This window comes from Paramacrobiotus metropolitanus, unplaced genomic scaffold (assembly GCF_019649055.1).
Source record: "Paramacrobiotus metropolitanus isolate TYO unplaced genomic scaffold, Prichtersi_v1.0 Parri_scaffold0000096, whole genome shotgun sequence".
NCBI lineage: Eukaryota > Metazoa > Tardigrada > Eutardigrada > Parachela > Macrobiotidae > Paramacrobiotus > Paramacrobiotus metropolitanus.
In genome coordinates, this window is record NW_026570316.1 from 369,068 (window position 1) to 389,834 (window position 20,767).

General features: G+C 45.6%; 1 protein-coding gene across 1 annotated transcript; it reads left to right on the forward strand.

The window, feature by feature from the left end:
* The first annotated feature begins 525 nt into the window (after positions 1 to 525).
* LOC129596804 (uncharacterized) lies at positions 526 to 19,674 on the forward strand. The gene is made up of 5 exons (XM_055494173.1): positions 526 to 657; positions 864 to 1,562; positions 1,913 to 2,411; positions 18,421 to 19,028; positions 19,148 to 19,674. Exons 2-5 carry the CDS (start codon positions 995 to 997, stop codon positions 19,642 to 19,644), a joined length of 2,172 nt encoding a protein of 723 aa, XP_055350148.1. The 5' UTR covers positions 526 to 657; positions 864 to 994; the 3' UTR covers positions 19,645 to 19,674.
* Positions 19,675 to 20,767: the final 1,093 nt, after the last annotated feature.

A 20,767-nucleotide genomic window follows, 5' to 3' on the forward strand; every position in this document is an offset into this window, starting at 1 on the left:
CTCCATTACCCGACGCGCAACGGTTACCCAAATGTAATTGACCTCCACCATTAACAGATTACAGATACATGCTGCTTGTTTCGGCAGTTTACCAGTTTTACCAGTGACAGGCTCTACAAATTTTTACGTATTGTCTAAACTTGTTAGGATACTGTGTATGGTCGTTAAAATAATTATTGTTATTATGATGTTACAAATACGGGGTTGTAAATCCATCAACCGTAGCACTTTTTTTGCCGGCATTATGTGCCGGCTGCAAGTTTAACCCATATTGCGCACGGGTTTCTTGAACTATCGGGTTTGAGATGCCGGCTGTACGTTCATCTGGCAATGGAGTATGTATAGCATCCGCAAATGTTGCGGCCCATTATTATCGAGCGAGACCATCAGCCGGCAGCATGTGGACGAGTTTCCCATGCACGCCAAAACCGGAAACATGTGCACGACGCACGCTACGGGACTACGATAAACTACAGTTTGTACATACCGTACTCGCTATCCAACATGTTCAGCGGTTAGTATGTATACCTCTTCATCCGAGTTATGTTTTACGCTGCAGCTCGCCGCTAGCTCGAAAATACTTTGCAGTTTTTCGCTGTTATTTTTCCAATAGAGTCTCATCGCCTTGATTATGCTTGCTGTCCACCGTGCAACTAGGTACCTAATTAGTTTTTTATTATTTTCTTGTATTCTTTCGCTCTTCATTAAAAGTAACCAGACGGCAGTCGCCACATGATATGACGATATGACTGCTATAGGTTTAGACGTTGGTGCATTTTATTTGGTGTAACTTTGATCTGTCTATGTAATCGCTTTATGCAAATACTTAACATTTTGTGTCTCTCACATTCTGCATTATTCAGCGCCACGTTTCTGGGAATTATCGGATGACCCACGTCAAATTGTTAAGGCCCATTCCACCGACACAACAGCGACAGTATAAAAGGCAAGGTACTCGCTTGAACGCAGCAAACATTCCGAGAAGGCAGTATTTATGCCGAATCCCAGCGCGCCGGCGGAAACTTCGATTACTCTCGACCCGTTTATCAACAATCCCGGCGATGACAGTACCCGCATTCATATGGACGTACCGTCATCCTCCGCGGGGGCCTTCCGCGACGATCCGCCCTCCTATAAAGAGGCCACGCACAGCACACCGATGCTTGACGCGTCGGGAGAGGATCTTCCGACAGAGCCCCTTAACCTTCCCCTACCGCCACTGTACGAAGATCTATTTGGACCCGGACAGCCTCCCGCGTTTGTGCCTTCGGAAGGACGGGATTGGGAAGATCCGGAGGTGGCTTGTGATGAGTTTTGTAACGCCGTCAACTGCTGCCGCATGATCGTGCAGTGTGGTATCATCATGGGGATCGTCTTCCTTGTTCTGGCGCGCAACACGATCACCGATGTGACCTGGCCGCTTTGGACCGGATGGATACTGTTGGGAGTGTTCGGTCTGTGGTACATCATTGATACATGCTGCTATAACTCCAATATGAAATTCCTCAGCAATGTCTTGTCCATTGCGGAACTAGAACAACACGTGCAAAGCATCCGATCAGGTACAATTAATTGTCCGCACATGTACAGAGTAGTAGGTTTTCTTTTCTTTAAAAAAATAGTACATCGTGCAAATTTCGTGTACGCCCACTTCAACTTACCCTTTAAAGCACTCTTAAAAAAGGGAAAAATGAGGAATATAAGTAACATTTGGTTGCCGAGATCGCGAAATCGTACCCAATTATATTAAAAATGCAGTAATAAAATACGCATTTTCATGTATCCAAACTCAAATTATATTTAGATCCTCTTGACACTTTGCTATAAAACGCGTTTAACCATGCAGACGATTCTAAACAAGAACCAGCTTCATAGCATCCTTCTGAACTCTGAATTTATTTTGTAATCTTAGCAAAAGCGGAGATTGCATGGCACATGGAATGTTTCCACCACGAAAGGCGCACACGTACGGTAACCACGGGCACCGGGCGCAATCGCCACACCCGAATACAGTCTTACACGGTCAAAGTAACCACATGGAGTGGAGATGCATCCTTCGAATACGCCCACTGCGAAGAGGTCTCTAGTCCTCAGCAACTGGATGCCATCGAAGCCTTTAAGCAGACCCGCATCAAGTTTTCGAAGCAGTTCGTCCTGGCCGACAGCGCGGCGCGAACGGCCTTCGAAGGGCAACGCGATGGATTTGTCGCCATCAATCGCTTGCGGGACAAAGAGTACAGTCTCACTGAGTCCTTTGAGATTGCCGGTTTCGAGCCGGCGCTGATGGCCTCGACAACGGAAGATAAGCCGTTCTTTTTACAGATGCACTGCTATATTTTGGCGGTATTTTTATTGCTGGAACTGCCGTTTAGTTTGATGATCAAGATGCAGTCACGGCGGATGGATTATGCGTATGTTAAAAAGCTTGGAATATAGCACAGTGCTGCCTGCGGTCAGATCAGATGCATGAATTCTGTTGAAAATCGAATCAGGTCTGTTCTTCCGCACCGCTTAGTCCCATTTTGTGCGGGCTTGGTTACTGGGTTTTTTTCCTTTACCCCGCTATGCTCGGGGCGTTATGAAATACTTCGTTGAAGTTGCTTTCATACGATAGAACAATGATATCATGTCCCATGAAACTTTGTCGAATTTTTTTACACATTGCTTAAATTTAACGATAGGTGCAAATTGCCAACCACTGATGATCTTGAGTATACGTACAGTTTTAACAATCGCTCATCCACATTATGCGAAGTGCAACGGAAACACTCACAATCAGTCAAATATTAAAAGGCCGCACCGCTGCATGTGCTAGCGCACGTTCCCGGTGCCACCTTTCAAACCGTGTCATTCTGCTTCCGCCCACATACAAAATCGTTACTTTAATAATATTGTAGCGTGTGGCTACGGTCTGTGTGTGAATGCGTACGCTAAGCAAACCGGCAAACTGTACGTTTTGTAACTTTATTCATCAACTGGCAGAAAGGAAAAAGGAAAAGTGAAGTGTTGAGGAATGACCATCGGTCAGCATGCGATGAGATGGCTGTATGTAAATGCCTAGAGGCAAGTAGGAGGAACAGATACATGTATAACGAATGGGCGAACAGGAGTGACCGTTAGGCATACATACAGTACACGCAAATACAGGTAACGGGCGTTACATTGCCCCATGCAAGTCTGAAGATGTCCTCATCGAAGCCACAAGAGAGATAACATTAATACGCACTGGAAGCGTGTACATTGTACAATGGCTAAAGATGAAAAGAGTAATTAACGATCCGTCCATAAACGGCCAGTGAGGTGGTATTAAGGAATCCACTAACGGGATCCGATAAGGTGCCATAATAGTTGAGCCATTAGGCGGCGAGTACGATATCCATTAGGAACGGCATATATAGCCATCAGCCGGTCCAATGAGGACAATGTCCGGTCGCCTGCGCGGTTTTAATGCGGATATCGCAGAACAACCCGGCGGGGCTGCGGTTGTTTTGGTGGCGGAGTAGGCAGAGGGATGATGACATCGTCCGGCTCGGTTGCATAGGTTACCGCCGGGACGCGTTGGTAAATGCGGAGGTGCGTTCTGAAGTCTGGCAGAGGTACTGAAAACTTGAAACAACATGATGATACACACGCCCGCAGGCAGGCGAAAAACACTGCAAGCAGCCTGTACGGATTCCAAGATACAGGAATCCGGCCAGAAGGCCAAAGACGAGTAATAGTACAGACACTGTCTTTATGCGCTCAATAAATGACATATGTACAGTACTTGTTTCTATCTGATTAGTATTTAGCATTAAATCATTAAAACCGTAGATTTAGAATTTTGCAGTAAGGCAGACAATTCAGCAATCATATTAAGTGGAAGATTCTTTATTAGTAATATCAGACAGAGAGTGAAAAATATGGTCTACCGGTGTAACGAAAAAGGAGCGGAAGTGGATTTTCTTCGAGAATTTGGTAAAGTTCAGAGGTACCCAGGAAATGTTATTATAAATATACGAGTATCCATTAAAGTTGGTAATGCCGTTTGACCAGAAACATGTGGAAAATGGATGCAGAGTGAAACCATCTTTACCAATTGTGAAATTAGAATTATGTATAGATGTAATAGGTTCAGGACCGCACTTAGTGAATACAGCATGAAAAGTGGTATTTAAGGAAGTACAAGTACGGAGAATGGCAGTATTACCATGTACATCAAGGTGGTTACAGAGAGGAAGATTAAAAGCGTGTGCTGCACGAACTGGAGAGAGTTTCGAAAGGAGGAAAAGATCGTGCTTTTATTTTGACGGAGTTTACAAAAAATATTGTTACTATCGGCAATTAGATTATTAATCTGGTCGGACATGGTATCTAGTAACCACTGGTTATGTTGATGGATAGCCGACGTATAAAAGACTTGTAAACGCACAGTAAGCTTAGAAATATCTACATGTTGAGAAATTGTGGTGTGGGAGGTTAAATTAAGCGGTAATTGTGTTGAACGATTAAAATTTGTAGCAGAAGGGATTGGTCGTCAAAGAGGGATAATTTGTCGCATTTGCCATGGGGCAGTCGGAGACGACAGTTAAGTTAAAATACAAATCAGTTTGACGAAGTTTATCGCGGACGTAAATGGTACTATCAGTCTTAATCAAAACACCTAAACCGGAATGAAGCTCGTGAAATTTAGAACAATGTTGTGTTTCGGTGAATCGATTATTTGCCATACGTAAGCTGTATACCGTCATACGTAAGCTGTATGACCGTGAACTGCATAACCCGAAGGGTACTGTCCAGTTAGGTTACCCTGAACGGAGACCACGGCACAATTGTCGCAGTCTCGCTCCAGGTAACTTCCTCGAAGACGCAGTTAGTAGTACGAAACTGATTACTATGCAGCCAGCTGGCCGAGCCTGTAGGATCGGCTTCATAACGAAATGCGTGACCGTCGTGTACCATAACATTGCCTGAACAATCTAACGTTTGGACCATATGCCAACAATCTACGGCACTTACTACAACAGGATACGATTTTTGGTAAGTGTCCGTCGAACCCCAGAAAAATTCACTAATGTACAGTACGTTTACCCAGCTTCTACAGGCATAGCCTTTAAAGTTGAACGACGTACTTACAGCGGAGAAAAGTTTATAAAAAACCGGTACCTGTAAGTCGGAGGCGCGGTTAGGCTGATGGCAGGAGTCGTAGTCGGAGAGGTCCAGTGCGCCGACAAAGCGTGGGTGCTGACAGTCGCACACCTGGACAATGTGTCCGGATGTGCCGGTAGCGCCGGCATGGCGGAGGAGGAGTGCGGCCATGAGGAAAAAGGCCAAATGTGTGGCCACGGCCGGCACACGTGGTGTTAAGCGAATAGTGTACTCTGCAGCCGGTGGTGGTGACGGTGGGGTCGGCGGCGACTGCGGTCGCGGATGCGAGGAGTGGTAGCGGGGCACCGTGGCACTTTGGGCGCCCAAAGAAAGGAACAGCCCAATCCCCGCTGTAAAAGCAGGTGTGATATGGCGTGACCGTCAGTTCGAACGAATTGACGGTCTGGAGGATGGTGGTCTCAGTGGCGTGGTAAAGCGGGCGGTAGTTATCAAGAAGCGATACAACGGCGGCGCGTGCCTGGCGGTGAGTGTCGCGGTCACCGACTGGTAACAAGAAAATCCGTAGCCGATCGCGGTCCGAAATATCGGAATCGGAGGTAAACGCAGCGCGATCGTGAAACGGACGAAGACGAGAAATATGAGCAACCTCGGTCTTTTGGTTACCACGCAAATTGGTGAGTAAGTATGTAACTGGACCGAGCTGTTTAGTAATCGTGTAGGGACCACGAAACATATGGGTAAGCTTTTTTGACGTCCTGAGTTTAAACGTAGGTTTATGAAGAAGGACCAGGTCGCCGATAGCAAACTGAGCGTCCTTTAAGAACTGGTTATGATAGCTGAGATTAGTGTTTTGAGAAGCTTCCACGTTCGCAACAACGATTTCTGAAATTTCGGAGAAGCGGTCGATTAGATTGCGAGACAACTGCGTAGGCTCGGTGGGCAACACAAGATCCACCGGCATTGTAGCCTCTCTACCAAACATGAGGAAAAGGGAGAAAACTTCGTCGTAGTATGAACGGAAGTGTTGTAGGCGTATACCGCATATGGTAAGACTAGTGACCAGTCTTTGTGATAAAGGTCAACGTATTTGGAAATTATTTCGAGTAAAGAGCGATTTACGCGTTCGACGGGCGCATTTCCTTGGCTATGGTAAGGCGATGAGTGCAAATGCTTAATATTCAAAATATTTAACACCTGATCGAAAACTTGATTACAAAATTCTAAGCCGTTGTCTGATACAATTTTTTGCGGAAGAGAAAGTTAGCAAAACACAGTTGACAAGAAAGTTGGCTATCTCAATGGCTTCTTTAGTTTTTAATGCGCCAGCAACGGCAAACTTACTAAAGTGATCGACTACTACAACAATGTACTTCGTATCTGAGTAAGAAACCGGGCGGCCCCATAAGGTCGATGGATATGACGGCGAACGGATACTTTGCCACAGAGTAATTTTGAAGTAAGCCTAACTGAGTACTGTTATTCGGATTCCGCGTCTGGCAGGTTAAACAGGACTGCACGTAAAGGCGAACTGAGGTTACGATATTTGTCCAGTAGAAGCGGGTTTTAACGCGCTCCACGTCTTGGCAAAGCCCAAGTGGCCGGTGAGCTGGTTATCATGCGAAAACTGTAAACCTGCCGGCGCAATGCGCGAGGAACATACAGTAAGTTGTACGACTGACCTTCACGAATAAAGTGCTTATATAAAATATTGTCTTTAAGCATAAAGGTTCGAACAATCTTGCGGGCGTCACTGAAAGTTCGTTGATCGGAGTTTCTAACATATTAATGATTCGGCTGATAGACTTGTCCTTGCGCTGAAGCGCAGCCACGTCCAGTGACCCGAATGTAAACAAAGGATGCAACGACGTTTCAATGGCGTCCTCGGGAAGGGCAACGACTTAAACAGTCGACGTCGCCGTGAGTTTTACCGCTTTTGTAAACTATAGTTAAATTATATTCAGATAAGAATAAAGCCCATTTAGTTAGTTTATTATTATTAAAAGATTTAGATAAAAGATAACACAGCGCGTGGTGGTCCGTGACAACCGTAACATGTCCCGGAATAAGGTAAGGCCGAAACTTGCAAAAGGCCCAGTAGAGGCAAAACATTCGCGCTCGGTGGCGCACCAGCGCTGTTCTGTGGAGGAAAGAGTACGGCTCGCGTATGCAATCGGATGTAAAAGGTCATCAGCGCCGTGGGGCTGGAGAAGCACAATGCCAATACCATAACCGGATGCGTCGGTATGGACCGTAACTGGAAGAGCTGGGTTATAATGACGAAGTATCGGGGACGATACTAAAGAAGCCTTGAAATAATCTAAAGCAGCCTGTTGCTCCGCGCCCCATTCGAAGGCTACCCCGACGCGGTCCAGTTTTGTAAGCGGTGTCGCAATACTGGAAAAATTTTTAATATGTTTTCTAAAATAATTTAATTTACCAAGGACCGTTTTAAGTTCTTTTAAATTTTTTAGGAGTAGGTAGTTTACAGATGGCCCGGACATTGTCTGGGTCCGTTGAGTGCCCGTGGGCGTAACGATAAATCCTAAAAGTTTTACTTCCTGGCTAGCAAATAAGCATTTATCTGGATTTAACAACAGATTTGCGTCTTGAAGGCGTCCTAATACAAGATTAACGTGTGCGAGATGTTCGGTAAAACTTTTACTATAGATGATAATATCATCAATGTATGCTAAGCAAAACTGCCACAAGAAATCCGATAATACGGTATTGACTATACACTGGAAAATCGAAGGTGCGTTCGTAAGGCCAAAGGAACAACTTTGTAATGGTAGTGTTTACCATTAACGACAAAACCGGTCTTTTCGCGAGCTGACAAGGCAAGGGGCACCTGGTGGTATCCTGCCTTCATATCGAGCGTGGTAAAATAGAGACATCCGCTTAGGGAATCAAGAATATCGTCGATCCGAGGCAAGGGATATGCCATTTTCTTAGTAATTGCGTTGAGTTTAGAGTAATTTATAACAAACCGCATCTGTTTATTCTTTTTCGGAACAAGAAAGGCAGGGACGCCCAGGGGCCAAAAGAGGGTTCAATAAGATCAAGCCTAAGGAGCTCATCCAGCTGAGCCTGAATATGAGAACGCTCAAGGAGGTTTGTGCGATAAGGAGGACAGTTAATTGGCAAATGCGTGCCGGTATCGATGTGCATTTCGAAGCTATACGCGCAGCCAAGTGGGCGCGTCGGTGTAGGAAAAACGTTTTATGAAAGCGTAATAACGCAAGGACACTGGATAGTTGATTACCATCGAGGTAGTGCCGAGAGATAAGCAAGAAAAATTGAAATTATTATCGGCATCAACATGCGACGGCTGGACAAAATCAGAGGAGGGCTCTATGGGAGCGATTGACACCGGTGAGGGCCGGGCGCACTGAGGCGGCGACGGAGGCGTTGTGGTCCCGACCGGTGGTGCAGGCTGTACTGCGCAACATACGACAGGGCGCACAGAAGACTGTACGATTGGCCGTATCGATGACGGCACCAAAAGACCAAGCGTTTCGTAACCGAGAATAAGATCTTTGTCGGAACCGAGCGTCGGCAAAATGTTGAAGACAACTGTTTCGGTGTACCCTAGTGCCGTAAGCGGTACACGTACTGTACCAAGCAGCGGAATAACGGAACCATCAATTAGCAAGACCTTTGAAGCGGCTCCGCTACCGGAAAACCGGAAGAAGATGCAAAATCAGAGCTACAGACGTTAGTTGCTGCGCCAGTATCTAAAAGCATATTATACGGCTGCCCATTAACAGTAACCCGTATTATAGGAAGGGCATGCGGAATAGGGATAGAGATAGAATTGAGTTGCATAACCGATAACGTATTCAGCGGTCGAGGCGTGTAAGTACCAGTGTTAGCGCCCGGTCCCGCGTTAGGAGTATTATTGGAAATATTAGACGTTAAAGTTTGAAAATTATTACCGGTAGGCGGATTAGTGCGGAAGTTAGTTTGTAGTAATATGTGTACGGTGATTATTATTAGTACGAGTATAAGGCGCGCCAGGAGGCTGCGAGCCGGCAGCACGAGCACGACACATTTCAGTGGAATGTCCATATTTATGGTGAAACTCACAATATGGTCTGTTCCTACTGATCGCTGAAATGGCTTATTTTGAAAATGCCGATTGGGTATGTTGTGCGCACTGGATGAGTGGCTCGAAAGATGATTGCTTTGTGGGTAGACTGTTTGCGTTGCGTTGACCTGCGCATCGTCAAAACGCGTGCCTTTGTGCGGCACTCGGCTTCACTGTGGCCAGTCCGAAAACAGAAACTGCACTGGCGGTCTGGGGCTGGGCGACGGCGGGCTTGCCATGACCGGCATTCGTAAACTGAATGACCCGTGCGCTGACAGAACGAACACGATGCGCGAGACTGGTGGTACGGCGGGCGCCGCCGACAAGCTTCCGTTACATGACCTGTACGTTTACAAAACGAACAATAACGGGAATCGCGGTTAAAAGTATGACGAAATTTATTCTGACAATAGTTGCGGTCGAAAAAACGATTTTCTACGTCCGGTATGTTAACTGAATCACATTCCCTTGTTTCCGTATCGTTGATCTTGCGGCGCATAAGGCGCTGCAAATCAAATACGGTGTTGCAGTCGGCCAAAAACTCCTCCGGTGTCTTTGGTTTCATGGGCACAAGACGTTCAAGTAAATCGCCATGAAGTCCACGAATTAAATAATCAACCTTTTCGGAGTCGGACATTGTGGGTGAGACCGTACTACACATATATAACACGTCATTGACGTAATCCGTCAATGATTCGTTTTCCCTAATCTTACGATTGCGCAACTGGCGCTTAACGTTATCGACAAAATCCGGCGGCCGGAAGTGGGTAAGCAGCGCGGCCTCTAAAAGGTTCCAGTTCTCAACTGTGAGGGTTCCGTTTCGCGTAGCTGTATATACCAGGTACGCGCGAATGCGTCGATATATTGAGGAAATTTTTTACTGCTTTGTCTCAGTCCAATCGTTCGCTAAGGCCGTAAGATTATAATTTTCCAGCCATGCGGCAACATTCTCGCCTGCTTTTCCACTGAAGCGCGGGATGTCGATGGTGGATCCGAGCCCTGTACGCTCCAGGGCGGCGGCCAGAGCATCCAGCTCGACCACGTTCGCGCACCGGTCCAACTGGCGGGACTCACGCCCGCTAGGCCGGTCCGCGCCAATCGGGTTTGCGGATCGACTGGAGAGCGGGGCGCAACTTCGGCCAGATCGACGGGTTTACTGAGCGCTGAGAATCCGGCGGTATGCCGTTCGTCACTAGCTGAACGTTTTGACATGGTGTAGCGTTTTAACGGACTGAGCGCTGAGAATCCGGCGGTATGCCGTTCGTCACTAGCTGAACGTTTTGACATGGTGTAGCGTTTTAACGGACTTTTGCGCGAACATGCGCGTCGCTTCGCGAACCCGGCACCTGGAGGCCGTATAAACCGGCACGTGGAGGCCGTCTGCCGGCGCGTGGAGGCCGTCTAAGCTATGGACGTCACCCGCGGTTGGGCGCGAAAACTTTAAAAGTGTTGCGTGGGTGACTGCTGGGATTGCAAAATTAATTATTTTAAATTAAAGTGATGTGCAAAACTACAATTTATTAGTTGCGATCTAACCCAAGTAACGCCTCGCCCCGGCCTGAAGGGCCACAAACCAGAGGGCAGGGTAGCCGTCTATTGTGCACGCGTTTCCCGCCACTTGAACAGAACGTGCGAGCGGTGCCGAACGGAATGTTCGTAGCGCCGCACCAGGCACTGGGCCCGGATGCACACAGTTTGCAGAGGGCGAGCAGCTGAGGTCACTGTAATGGAAGATGAGGACAACGGGCGAGGGAGACAGGCGTGACCGGCAGATGTGGGCTATAGAGGCTGTATCGAGCACCTGGACACTTGAGACAATGCAGTCGGCGCGGTGAGCAAAGAAAACCTGGCTAAGGAGTTAGCGAATAGCGAGTATACGTATAGTACTAATGAGCCGAGAAGGTAAAACGCCGAAATTAACGATAGGTAAGTGAACCGTAATGCTGGCAAAGCCTGGGGAACAGATGCAGAAGAAAAGGTAACTGCCAGGTGTGATAGTGGGAAAAGCGATCGCTAATGGTAGAAAGCTACGGTAGAACGAGATTTATGGCGTTTTGGATAATGGACTGCGCTTTTAGCGGTGACTGGGCAAGTGACGCTCTAGCGTACAGTGATGAGAAACGAAAATTAATGGCTCCTTGGAAGATAGAACTATGCACCTGAGCAGTGTCTTAATGAGAATGCTGACTAAGGTGGAGAAGCCTGTTTGAATGCTGTCATGGCTGAGAAAGTAATTAAAACGGGTACTGATAGTGGCTGAATGCTGCGACACAGAATATTTTATAGCTGTCTAATGATCCTGGCTACAGAAAGCGGCTATTTAATGATCCTGGCTGCCGTCGGCGGCCGTGACAAACTATAGCACTGTTAGCTAGCAAGATGCTGGAGAAGAATGCTGATTATGTGCGTTATACCGGTAGCGGCGGCTGAGCAAAAAGAGCGCTGTTCTGCATCCACTGTCTATAGGTATGTGCGAGACTGTCTGGCCACTGTGTGAATGCAGAAATTAAGGAATCTGTGTCGTGCACGAAAATGCCGGTGCGCAGCGATAAGGTACGAAAACATACAGGACTCGTAGTTGTCGGTATCAAATATAACAAGACGGATAATCGTGCAAGCAAACCAATGTGCAAAAAAAAAAGATTGCGAATAGAAACACTCGATTGATTTTTGTACGTATTTAGTTATGGCACAATTATGGTTTTTTTGTATTTAGGTATAGCACAATATGTGGAGCAAGATGATAGTAAGCAGTATTAGGTAAGATTATAAAATTGAAATGCTGGATTGATGAAACGAACTTTAAAATAAAAAAGAAGAAGTTGTGTAATTTGTTGAGTTCGCAACCCTGGTCGGAATCAAAACAAAATTTTTCTATATGAAAACAGAATTTTAAAACGGTATGCGAATGAAGATGTGCTAACGAATTTTCAAGATACCAAACAACAAATACTGAATAGATAATAGTTAAGTGCAAATAAGTACCGCAAAGAGGCACAATAAACGAAAGTCGCAAAACGCTGTTAAACTCAGGTTTTATTCAGGCCAGTTAAACAATATGAACGTAAGTCGGTTTTTTTTTTATATTTTCGAGATTTCAAGGGAAAACGCAGGCTAATACAAGATTGTAGTAGTATACATATAAAATAAAAGTGACAAGTTCAGCGATAAGTGATAAATAGGCGATAAAACTTAATACCGTGGAAATTTTAAAAGCAATACCACAATGATGGCAATACAAACAGAGATGCGTTTATAGTGTAAATGGCTGAACGCAAATATCTGCGCAACGGAAAGCGGCCGGTGGCCGGTGGTGCAAACTTACCGAGCGATGAAGCCGGGTGTGTACGAAGCAGCGCCGCGTGCGGATAGGCAAGAGGAGAGACCGGGCGGTAGGGATCCGGGTGATCAGTCCGGATGGGAAGGAAAACAGATGGGAGAGCAACGGGGTGGGAGAGCAATAGACGGCGGCGGCGGCGGGCGACGGGATTGCGTCGTCGCAACAGCAAAACCAAAAAGGTCACGGTCAGACCAAAGTCTTCGGCACCAAATGTAGCGTGTGGCTACGGTCTGTGTGTGAATGCGTACGCTAAGCAAACCGGCAAACTGTACGTTTTGTAACTTTATTCATCAACTGGCAGAAAGGAAAAAGGAAAAGTGAAGTGTTGAGGAATGACCATCGGTCAGCATGCGATGAGATGGCTGTATGTAAATGCCTAGAGGCAAGTAGGAGGAACAGATACATGTATAACGAATGGGCGAACAGGAGTGACCGTTAGGCATACATACAGTACACGCAAATACAGGTAACGGGCGTTACAATATTGTAAGAGGAGAATCTTCTTTACACACAGCAGCCGCCCATCCGCCGCCTATCCTGGTTGGCTCAAGCTCAAGCACAAATCTCTTGATCTTCGCCAACAGCGGCGACGGCACAGTGGCTGTGCTACGTGGATCTCACTCGGTAGCCAGCGGATCGATTCCGCTCCATCGCCATTTTTCGGAATTTCCTCAACAGACAGAACTTCATCTGACCGCCCTCCCTCGCTGAGATCACCACGGACAGCCGACTTATGGCTGCCTCTGTGATAATATTGGTGGAGGTCAATTACATTTCGGTAACCGTTACGCGAAGGGTAACGGCGCGACGCGTAAAAAACGATGAATGAGTCAGCAAAAAATGAAATAACAAATAAGAAGACGAGTAAGTTTACGTGCCAGGGTAGAAATTGACCCTCCAAAGTGTAAAAAAGTTACGTACGTTTCATGCAAACGCGTCTGTGGTACCGCACTGCCAGACTCAGTGCACGCAGTCTCCGTGCGGCCATGGGCCACCGTCAAACTGCACTTGAGGAGGAATCGACATTCCGTCGTTGCATAGATGCAGGCTACAGAATGAATCTTTTTTCGATACGAAAAACTGTAATCTATTTGGAACTAATTATCGATTACTAGTGTGCAACAAAATATCATCTTTTGTACTCGTACAAAATTAATGTGGGCAGGGGATGTGAAACGCGTCAGGTAGGTGCAGTTGCAGAGAGGCACCCAGAGAGAAATAGTGGGTATTGCTAAAGCCTGTGACTGTGACTGGGTGGGACTGGGTGGGAGTGGGAGTTTATGTGACTGGGACCTTCTGTGACTGTGACCATCTGTAACTGTGCCGGACTGGGCCTGGGAGCGATGGGGACTGTGACCATTTGGGACTGGGACTAGTGTGCGCTACTTTACGCCAAATCGACCGAAAGCGCACTTCCGGCCAGTTTTAAACTGAAGCCTTCTTTTTAAAATTTTGCACCTTTAATGCATTAATTGTCGTCAATAAAATTTTACACAACAAAATTTTCATTAAAAAATTTTGCAACACAAAAGCTCTGGTCTCTCCCTGGTCTTGTCCATAAAAAAAATAATTCAAAAACTGCATGAACTCTGAAATATGTAACAGCGCATCGCGCGATATTGACTGGAGCAGGGGCTGGATGTACAAACATAGGAGGTTAGGAAACGCCTTTTAAGAAAGTGGAAAAATAATTGTTACTTACGGTAAGTAACAATTATTTCGCTGCAGAACTTACATAGGTTACTTTTAACGGTAAGTAACTTACGGTAAGTGACACGCGTACGTGCTCTTCTAGTACTTACTAGCGGTGGTTGCGAACCACATCATTGCACGAGCGCGAGCGCCAGTACCACTGGGAAATGGTATTGGACTTGTGGAATTGGAAAAGCGTGACGTACGCTCTTCGTGGCGTCAGACAAATTTTATGCTCTTGACGAAGGGCACCTGGCGCTTCGCGCTCGGTGCAAATTATTTTCTGACTACAGAGTACTAGTAGTAAACCCCGCGCGGAAGAAATGAACGATCGAAATACAGTAAATTATTTACATTGCTTACGTGATTTATGGACTATCTTTTATAGGCTATTTCTGAGCGAATTAACCACCAAATTCTAGAATATATGCCCCTTACCTATGCCCCGACAGCTTTTTAGCATTTTAAAATCGATGTGCGAAGCAGGGCCTGCCAAGTTGTTGGATCTGACTATAAACTTGACTTCACTTGAAACTCGACTTCGCTTGGACTCTAAAACTTGGACTTCACTTGGACTCTAAGACTCGGACTTTATGACCTAGACTTGGTTGTAGGCGTTTCTCAAGTCTTCTTACGTTTCTTCATGCTTTCTCAGGTTTCTCAGGTTTTTTAGGTTTTTTAGGTTTCTTAGCATTCTTAGGTTTTTTCGGTTTCCTTTGTCTTCATAGGTTTCTTAGGTTGCTCAGGTTTCTTAGGTTTCTAAGGTGTTCTTTGGTTTCTTTGGTTTTCTTAGGTTTGTTGGGTGTTCTTAGGTTTCTGAGGTTACTAACATTTCTTAGGTTATCTAGGTATTCTTTGGTATTCTGAGAAACCTAAGAAACCTAAGAAGCCTAAGAAGCCTAACGAACCTAAGAAACCTAAGAGACCTAAAAACCTAAGAACACCTAAAAAACCTAAGAAACCTAAGAAACGTGAAAAACCTAAGAAACCTAAGACAAGCCAAAAAAACCAAAGAACACCTTAGAAACCTAAGAAACCTGAGAAACCTAAGAAACCTAAAAGACCAGAAAAACTAAGAACACCAAAGAAACCTAAGTGCACCTAAGAAACCTAAGAAACCTAAGAAAACATGGAGAAACGTAAGAAGACATGAGAAACATGAGAAACGCCTAATTCCAAGTCCAAGTCATAAAGTCCAAGTTTTAGAGTCCAAGTAAGGTCCGAGTTTTAGAGTCCAAGTGAAGTCCGAGTTTTAGAGCCCAAGTGAAGTCCAAGTTTTAGAGTCCAAGTCCGAGTCCAAGTCCGAGTTTGAGCCTGGGCCGCGAAGCAGGTGCGCGCTCGGTATGCGTCCCGAAGTTGTCGCTATCGCATGCCACCCACGGGTGCTGCGCCAGATTAAAAAATCTTGCTGTTCGCTTCACTGTTTCTAGCAATCCCAGTTTCTAGCAAATTAATTGAAATTATATATTTAAATTGTAGCCTTAATAATAAATGTTATCCATGCAACAAAATTTTATTGTTAGACATCAATGACGCCTCATATTAAAGAGGTCCACTTTGAATGCCTTTGATAACAGCGTACAGAAATTTCATATTTCCGATAATTTTTCCACAGACTGTCATGAGTTTTAAATTGACCGCAGTTATGTAATCACAGGCTCACAGTAAATTCATACATGTAGTTACCGAAGAACGTAAATTACGGTTATCGGTGTACTAATTTGCTGCTGTTTATTAAGCAATTAGCTACTTCATAATTATCAAAGAATTTGCTTTCGTAAAAAAATACGCTGATATCACACAATTTCAGGTACAGTGAAACCTCCAAGATACGTACACCTCCGTTCAAAAATTTTCGTACGTATCTCAGAGGTGTACGTAACATAGAATCGCCACCCCCAAGCCCCCCTGGGGGGACTGTATAACGAGGGCAGTGCCCCACCGCGGAATACTCAGTGTATTGCATTATGCTGCACTGTACACTGCGTGCAGTTCTGAAATGTACTGCATATGCTATATTCTGCATTAGTTCACAGTTCACACACAGTTTTATCTTTTTACAGCATATAAGCAGGCGGAAATAGTCTCTCCCACATAGTTCAAACAGAAAACATCGTCCGAATCAGTTCAGAACAAAAAACAACGTACAATTTTGAGCTAGCTCCTTTAGATTTTCACAATTTTCCCATCAAATATTTAAAAAAATAAATGCTAACTCCCCGGTTTACGTATATTCGAGGTGATTGCGTACAGTTCAATGCTTAGGCGGTACAGAGAAAAGGTGTACGTGTACGCATCGTGGAGGTGTACGTCAGGTAGAGGTTCCCCCCTGTACTGTAGTCTACGGAGAGTTTCGGTACAGAATTTTTTGTACTTAAGATAGAGGTGTACGTATCTTGGGAGTGTACGTAAGAGGAAGTTTTACTGTAAAATAAATGAACTGTTGGCGATCTAAGAAACTGCTACTAGATGGCCTCAAGCACACGGACACTTTCAATCGTTCGGAGCTACCGCCTTATCTTTCTGATTGGTCAGACGAATTTCGATTAAATAGTTTAACATACGCATTTTTAACTTGGTTAAAAAACTGACCGGAAGTGCGCTTTCGGTCGATTTGGCGTAAAGTAGCGCACACTAGTCCCAGTCCCAAATGGTCACAGTCCCCATCGCTCCCAGGCCCAGTCCGGCACAGTCACAGACGGTCACAGTCACAGAAGGTCCCAGTCACATAAACTCCCACTCCCACCCAGTCCCACCCAGTCACAGTCACAGACTTTAGTAATACCCAGAAATAGTCCATGTGCACGCGCAAGCACCCGCACTGAACAGTGAACAGGCTAAACACTAAACACGCCTATTTCCCCTGGTGTCTCTCTGCGCTTAAGGCTTACGCCTGCCCTGCACTCGTACGACTGACAGTCAATAGCTGCAGCACGCATTACTGTAATTAAACCGGCACCACGATCTCCCGGTAGTAGGGCCGGAATGTCCACCTGAACGGCCTGCAGCTGTCCGTCTCCCCTTTTATCGTTAGCTTGACTATGGTGTATAGAGCGCAGTTTAAACGCTCCCTAATCGGTGTCATGTTCTGCATCTATGCAAACGACGGAATGTCGATTCCTCCTCAAGTGCAGTTTGACGGTGGCCCATGGCCGCACGGAGACTGCGTACACTGAGTCTGGCAGTGCGATCACTCGTACAGCCATTATTATCGTATAGGAATGATTACAATATGCTCGTATTGTTACAACGCACTAAATTTGAATACTAAACCGCTGTGTAAAGTATTGTATACAGATGCACATGGCACACTCTTGGGCTTTGCATTCATCAACAGCCTTAAAAAGTTTTCGCCAAAAGTGCGTTAATTGATTTTCTTTTTGAAGTTGTTCTGTCAAACGATAGGATAGTTTGTAAATTCCTACCGTACTGTATTTCGTTACCAAGACTCTATTTCTTTAACGCAGGACGCAGTAATTTATCAGTATCGAAGGGCCAGCACGGCTAAAGAAGTCATAAAATACGATATTTCGATTTTTATTGTCGTTCCACTGATTTATCATCTGATATTGCGGCGAGCGGACCTCCAGGCCCGTCTCCTTTAGGGTAAGGCATGGAAATTTAAAATTATTATCTGTACAAGTACATGCTGAAATAGCCCCACCAAACGCAAGGCGCAAGTGCAGCATGGCAGTTTCCAAGAACTTTATATGCGCCATCTGCTGTCATCAGCTAGTGCTATTACTATTTTAGTAGCACTTCCCTACGGGCTACACCCGAGTCTCAACCTGCATGCGTTTTGCAGCACCTGCCTAGCCTAGTACTCATAGCCCATAGCCATAGGTAATGTTACCTGTGACCATATCCTATGAATCGACACTGTGGGGAAACGTGGGGTGTCCCCGAAAACTTAGTCGCTTCATAAAACAGGACAATGGAAAGAAATATGTACTGTATATAATAATGATAATTTATGATATGCGTATAAAAACACATAAAATTAATCAAGATTAGAGACACTCGCGCTACACTAGTGCAGACTAATGGCGTAGCTTTACAGGTCTGCCCATCGCCATAAAACTGTCGGAGCTGATCCGGATAATAGAATAGGCGTTTAAGGAAAAATTGCGTTTACATATTTCACCCACAGTATTGCTTTATAGTATAATATTGTAGGTAACCAAATTGGATAAATCTTTGAAATTAATTGTAGATATAGCAGATCCGTGCTCGGCATGGCAGCATCATTGCCCGGATTCCATGGGGATGGGCCTAGCAGCGCAGCTGTCAACAGTGACATTGGATCCTACGAACATAATGGGAACGCCGTAAACGTCGTGCTGGAATTGTCTATTCGTATTCGTCCCGATCAGCCACCTTCCTACCAGGAAATCCTCCACGAAACGGCGAACGCTACTGGTAGACCGTCGTTACCTTCCGGCTCAACTTCAGACGCAATTCTCCCGCCATTGCCGCCCGTATACGCTGATGTCATCCACAATGAACGTCCTTTTGCCAGCCACCCCGAAGATGCGCGCGCATGGCAGAACATGGGCACGGCCTGCAGCGAAATGTTCAGCAAGTGCATCACGTACTGGCGCATCTGCCTGCTCGTGGGCAACATCACCGGCCTGGTCCTAGCGTCTCTTTACTTGTGGGAAGAGGACCGAAAACGGGAGGGAATTGCTGGCGTCGTGACGTTCGTGGTATGCTATATACTTTACTTAATAGAGGCCTTCTGCTGTAATTCCAGTATGGCGTTCCTGACGAATTTCATTGATGTGGCAAATCTGAACGAGCACGTGGAGTCGGTCCGAGCCGGTACGGCAAGAAATAACATCATTTTTCGTAGTTAGTCTCAAAATGCTAAATTTGGTTAACAATCTTTGAAATTTACGGCTTTTTGCGACCGGGCGAATTGTGATGCCATTTTTTTGCAGGTGCGCCTTCCATCGTATGGCACATGAGATGCTATCATAACAAGCATCGTAATCAGTCATCGGGAAAAGTTGTTACAACCCGCATCGAGGAAGTGAACACTTGGAAAGGAGCACAAGCCTTTCAGTTCATATACTGGGAAGATTTCTCTAGCGACCGGCAGCTGGATAACATCGGAGTCTACAAGATGACACGCGTCAAATTTTCCAAACGCTTCCTCCTGGCTGACAGTCTGACGCAAGCGGAGTTTGAGCGACAACGAATGACGTTTATCGCGGAAAACAAATGGCGGGATAAATACTACGAGTTCAGTGAAACCTTCGATATTGCCGGATTCGAACCGGCAGCGCTGGTCTCCACCATTTCGGAGAGGCCGTTCTTTTTACAGAGGCGCTGGTATGTGCTGGCGGTGTTGTTGTTGCTGGAGCTGCCGTTCAGTTTCATGATGAGAATGCAGTCGACGCGACTGCATTATACCTACGTCAAATATATACGATAGAGTTACTTGCTCAAATATCTGTACAACATGATTAATCATTAACGATGTGCGCCCATCCGCCCAATATTGTAGCGCTAGAAGTTGTACACCCATAAGACCACCCAGTTATGATTCATCATTACGTTATGAACTCTCTTCATTTTACCGGCTAGCTGTCCTTTACATTTTCTAGAATTCGTTCTTCTCTCCGCTTGCTACAGCTTGTTAAACTCTTGCCTAAACCTTGCTCCCTGTCTTGCATTGTTTTTGTCATTAAACATGCCGTGAACTTCCGTTGTTACATTCAGTAATTGTGCTATGTCAGTAAAAGCCTCCTCGGCCAGCATCATTGCCGGCCGTGCCACCTCTCATCCCAACAGCCCACACAGCATCGTGGTACGGTCAAACGCGCCAACCCACTAGAACAGCAGCCAGATAGGGCGCTACTGTTACAATATGCGGTTGCCTTCCCTCCAGCTGTCGCCGTTTTTTTAAATAAAATCCTTTGAGCCAACCCTAGGTCTGAAGTACAGTGCAACATGTTGGAATGGTCTTTAATGGCACCTACGTACACGCACGAAAACTATTCTTGATTAAAGAAATCGACGCAGTCGGCCCTGAAAGTAATGCTTTTTCATGTTCAAGTTTTCAACCATTTCGGCATACTGACGCGAAACCCAAAATCTATCCTGTATGTATGCTGAAGTCCGGTACCGGCACATAGAAAAAGACCGGTACTACAAACCGTGTTGCGAAACCTGGCGTTTCTTCAACGTGACTTTCTCATACGGACAGTTCGGTGCATTTTCCTAGTTTGCGTTTTAATATACAGTACATACACGGTAATCGCTGAGTTTAAAGAAATTTTATGGATGCAAAATATTCCTCGTACGTACAGGTGCTGCCATCAGACTACTTCAACCACTAAAGTTCAACGAATAAAAGAGTTTATTGTAAAGCAGCAGCCTAACCGAAAAACGGGTTTTTATGTACATTGCAAAGGCAAATTGAGAGAGGAAGCAGCAGTCGATCGATAACAGCTCTTTACGTCCCGTATCTTTACGACCCCGTCGGCCAAATACAGTGAAGCTCTCATTAAAAGAGCAAACAGGAGAAGCGCGCGCTACCGAGTTTCTGTGGCAGT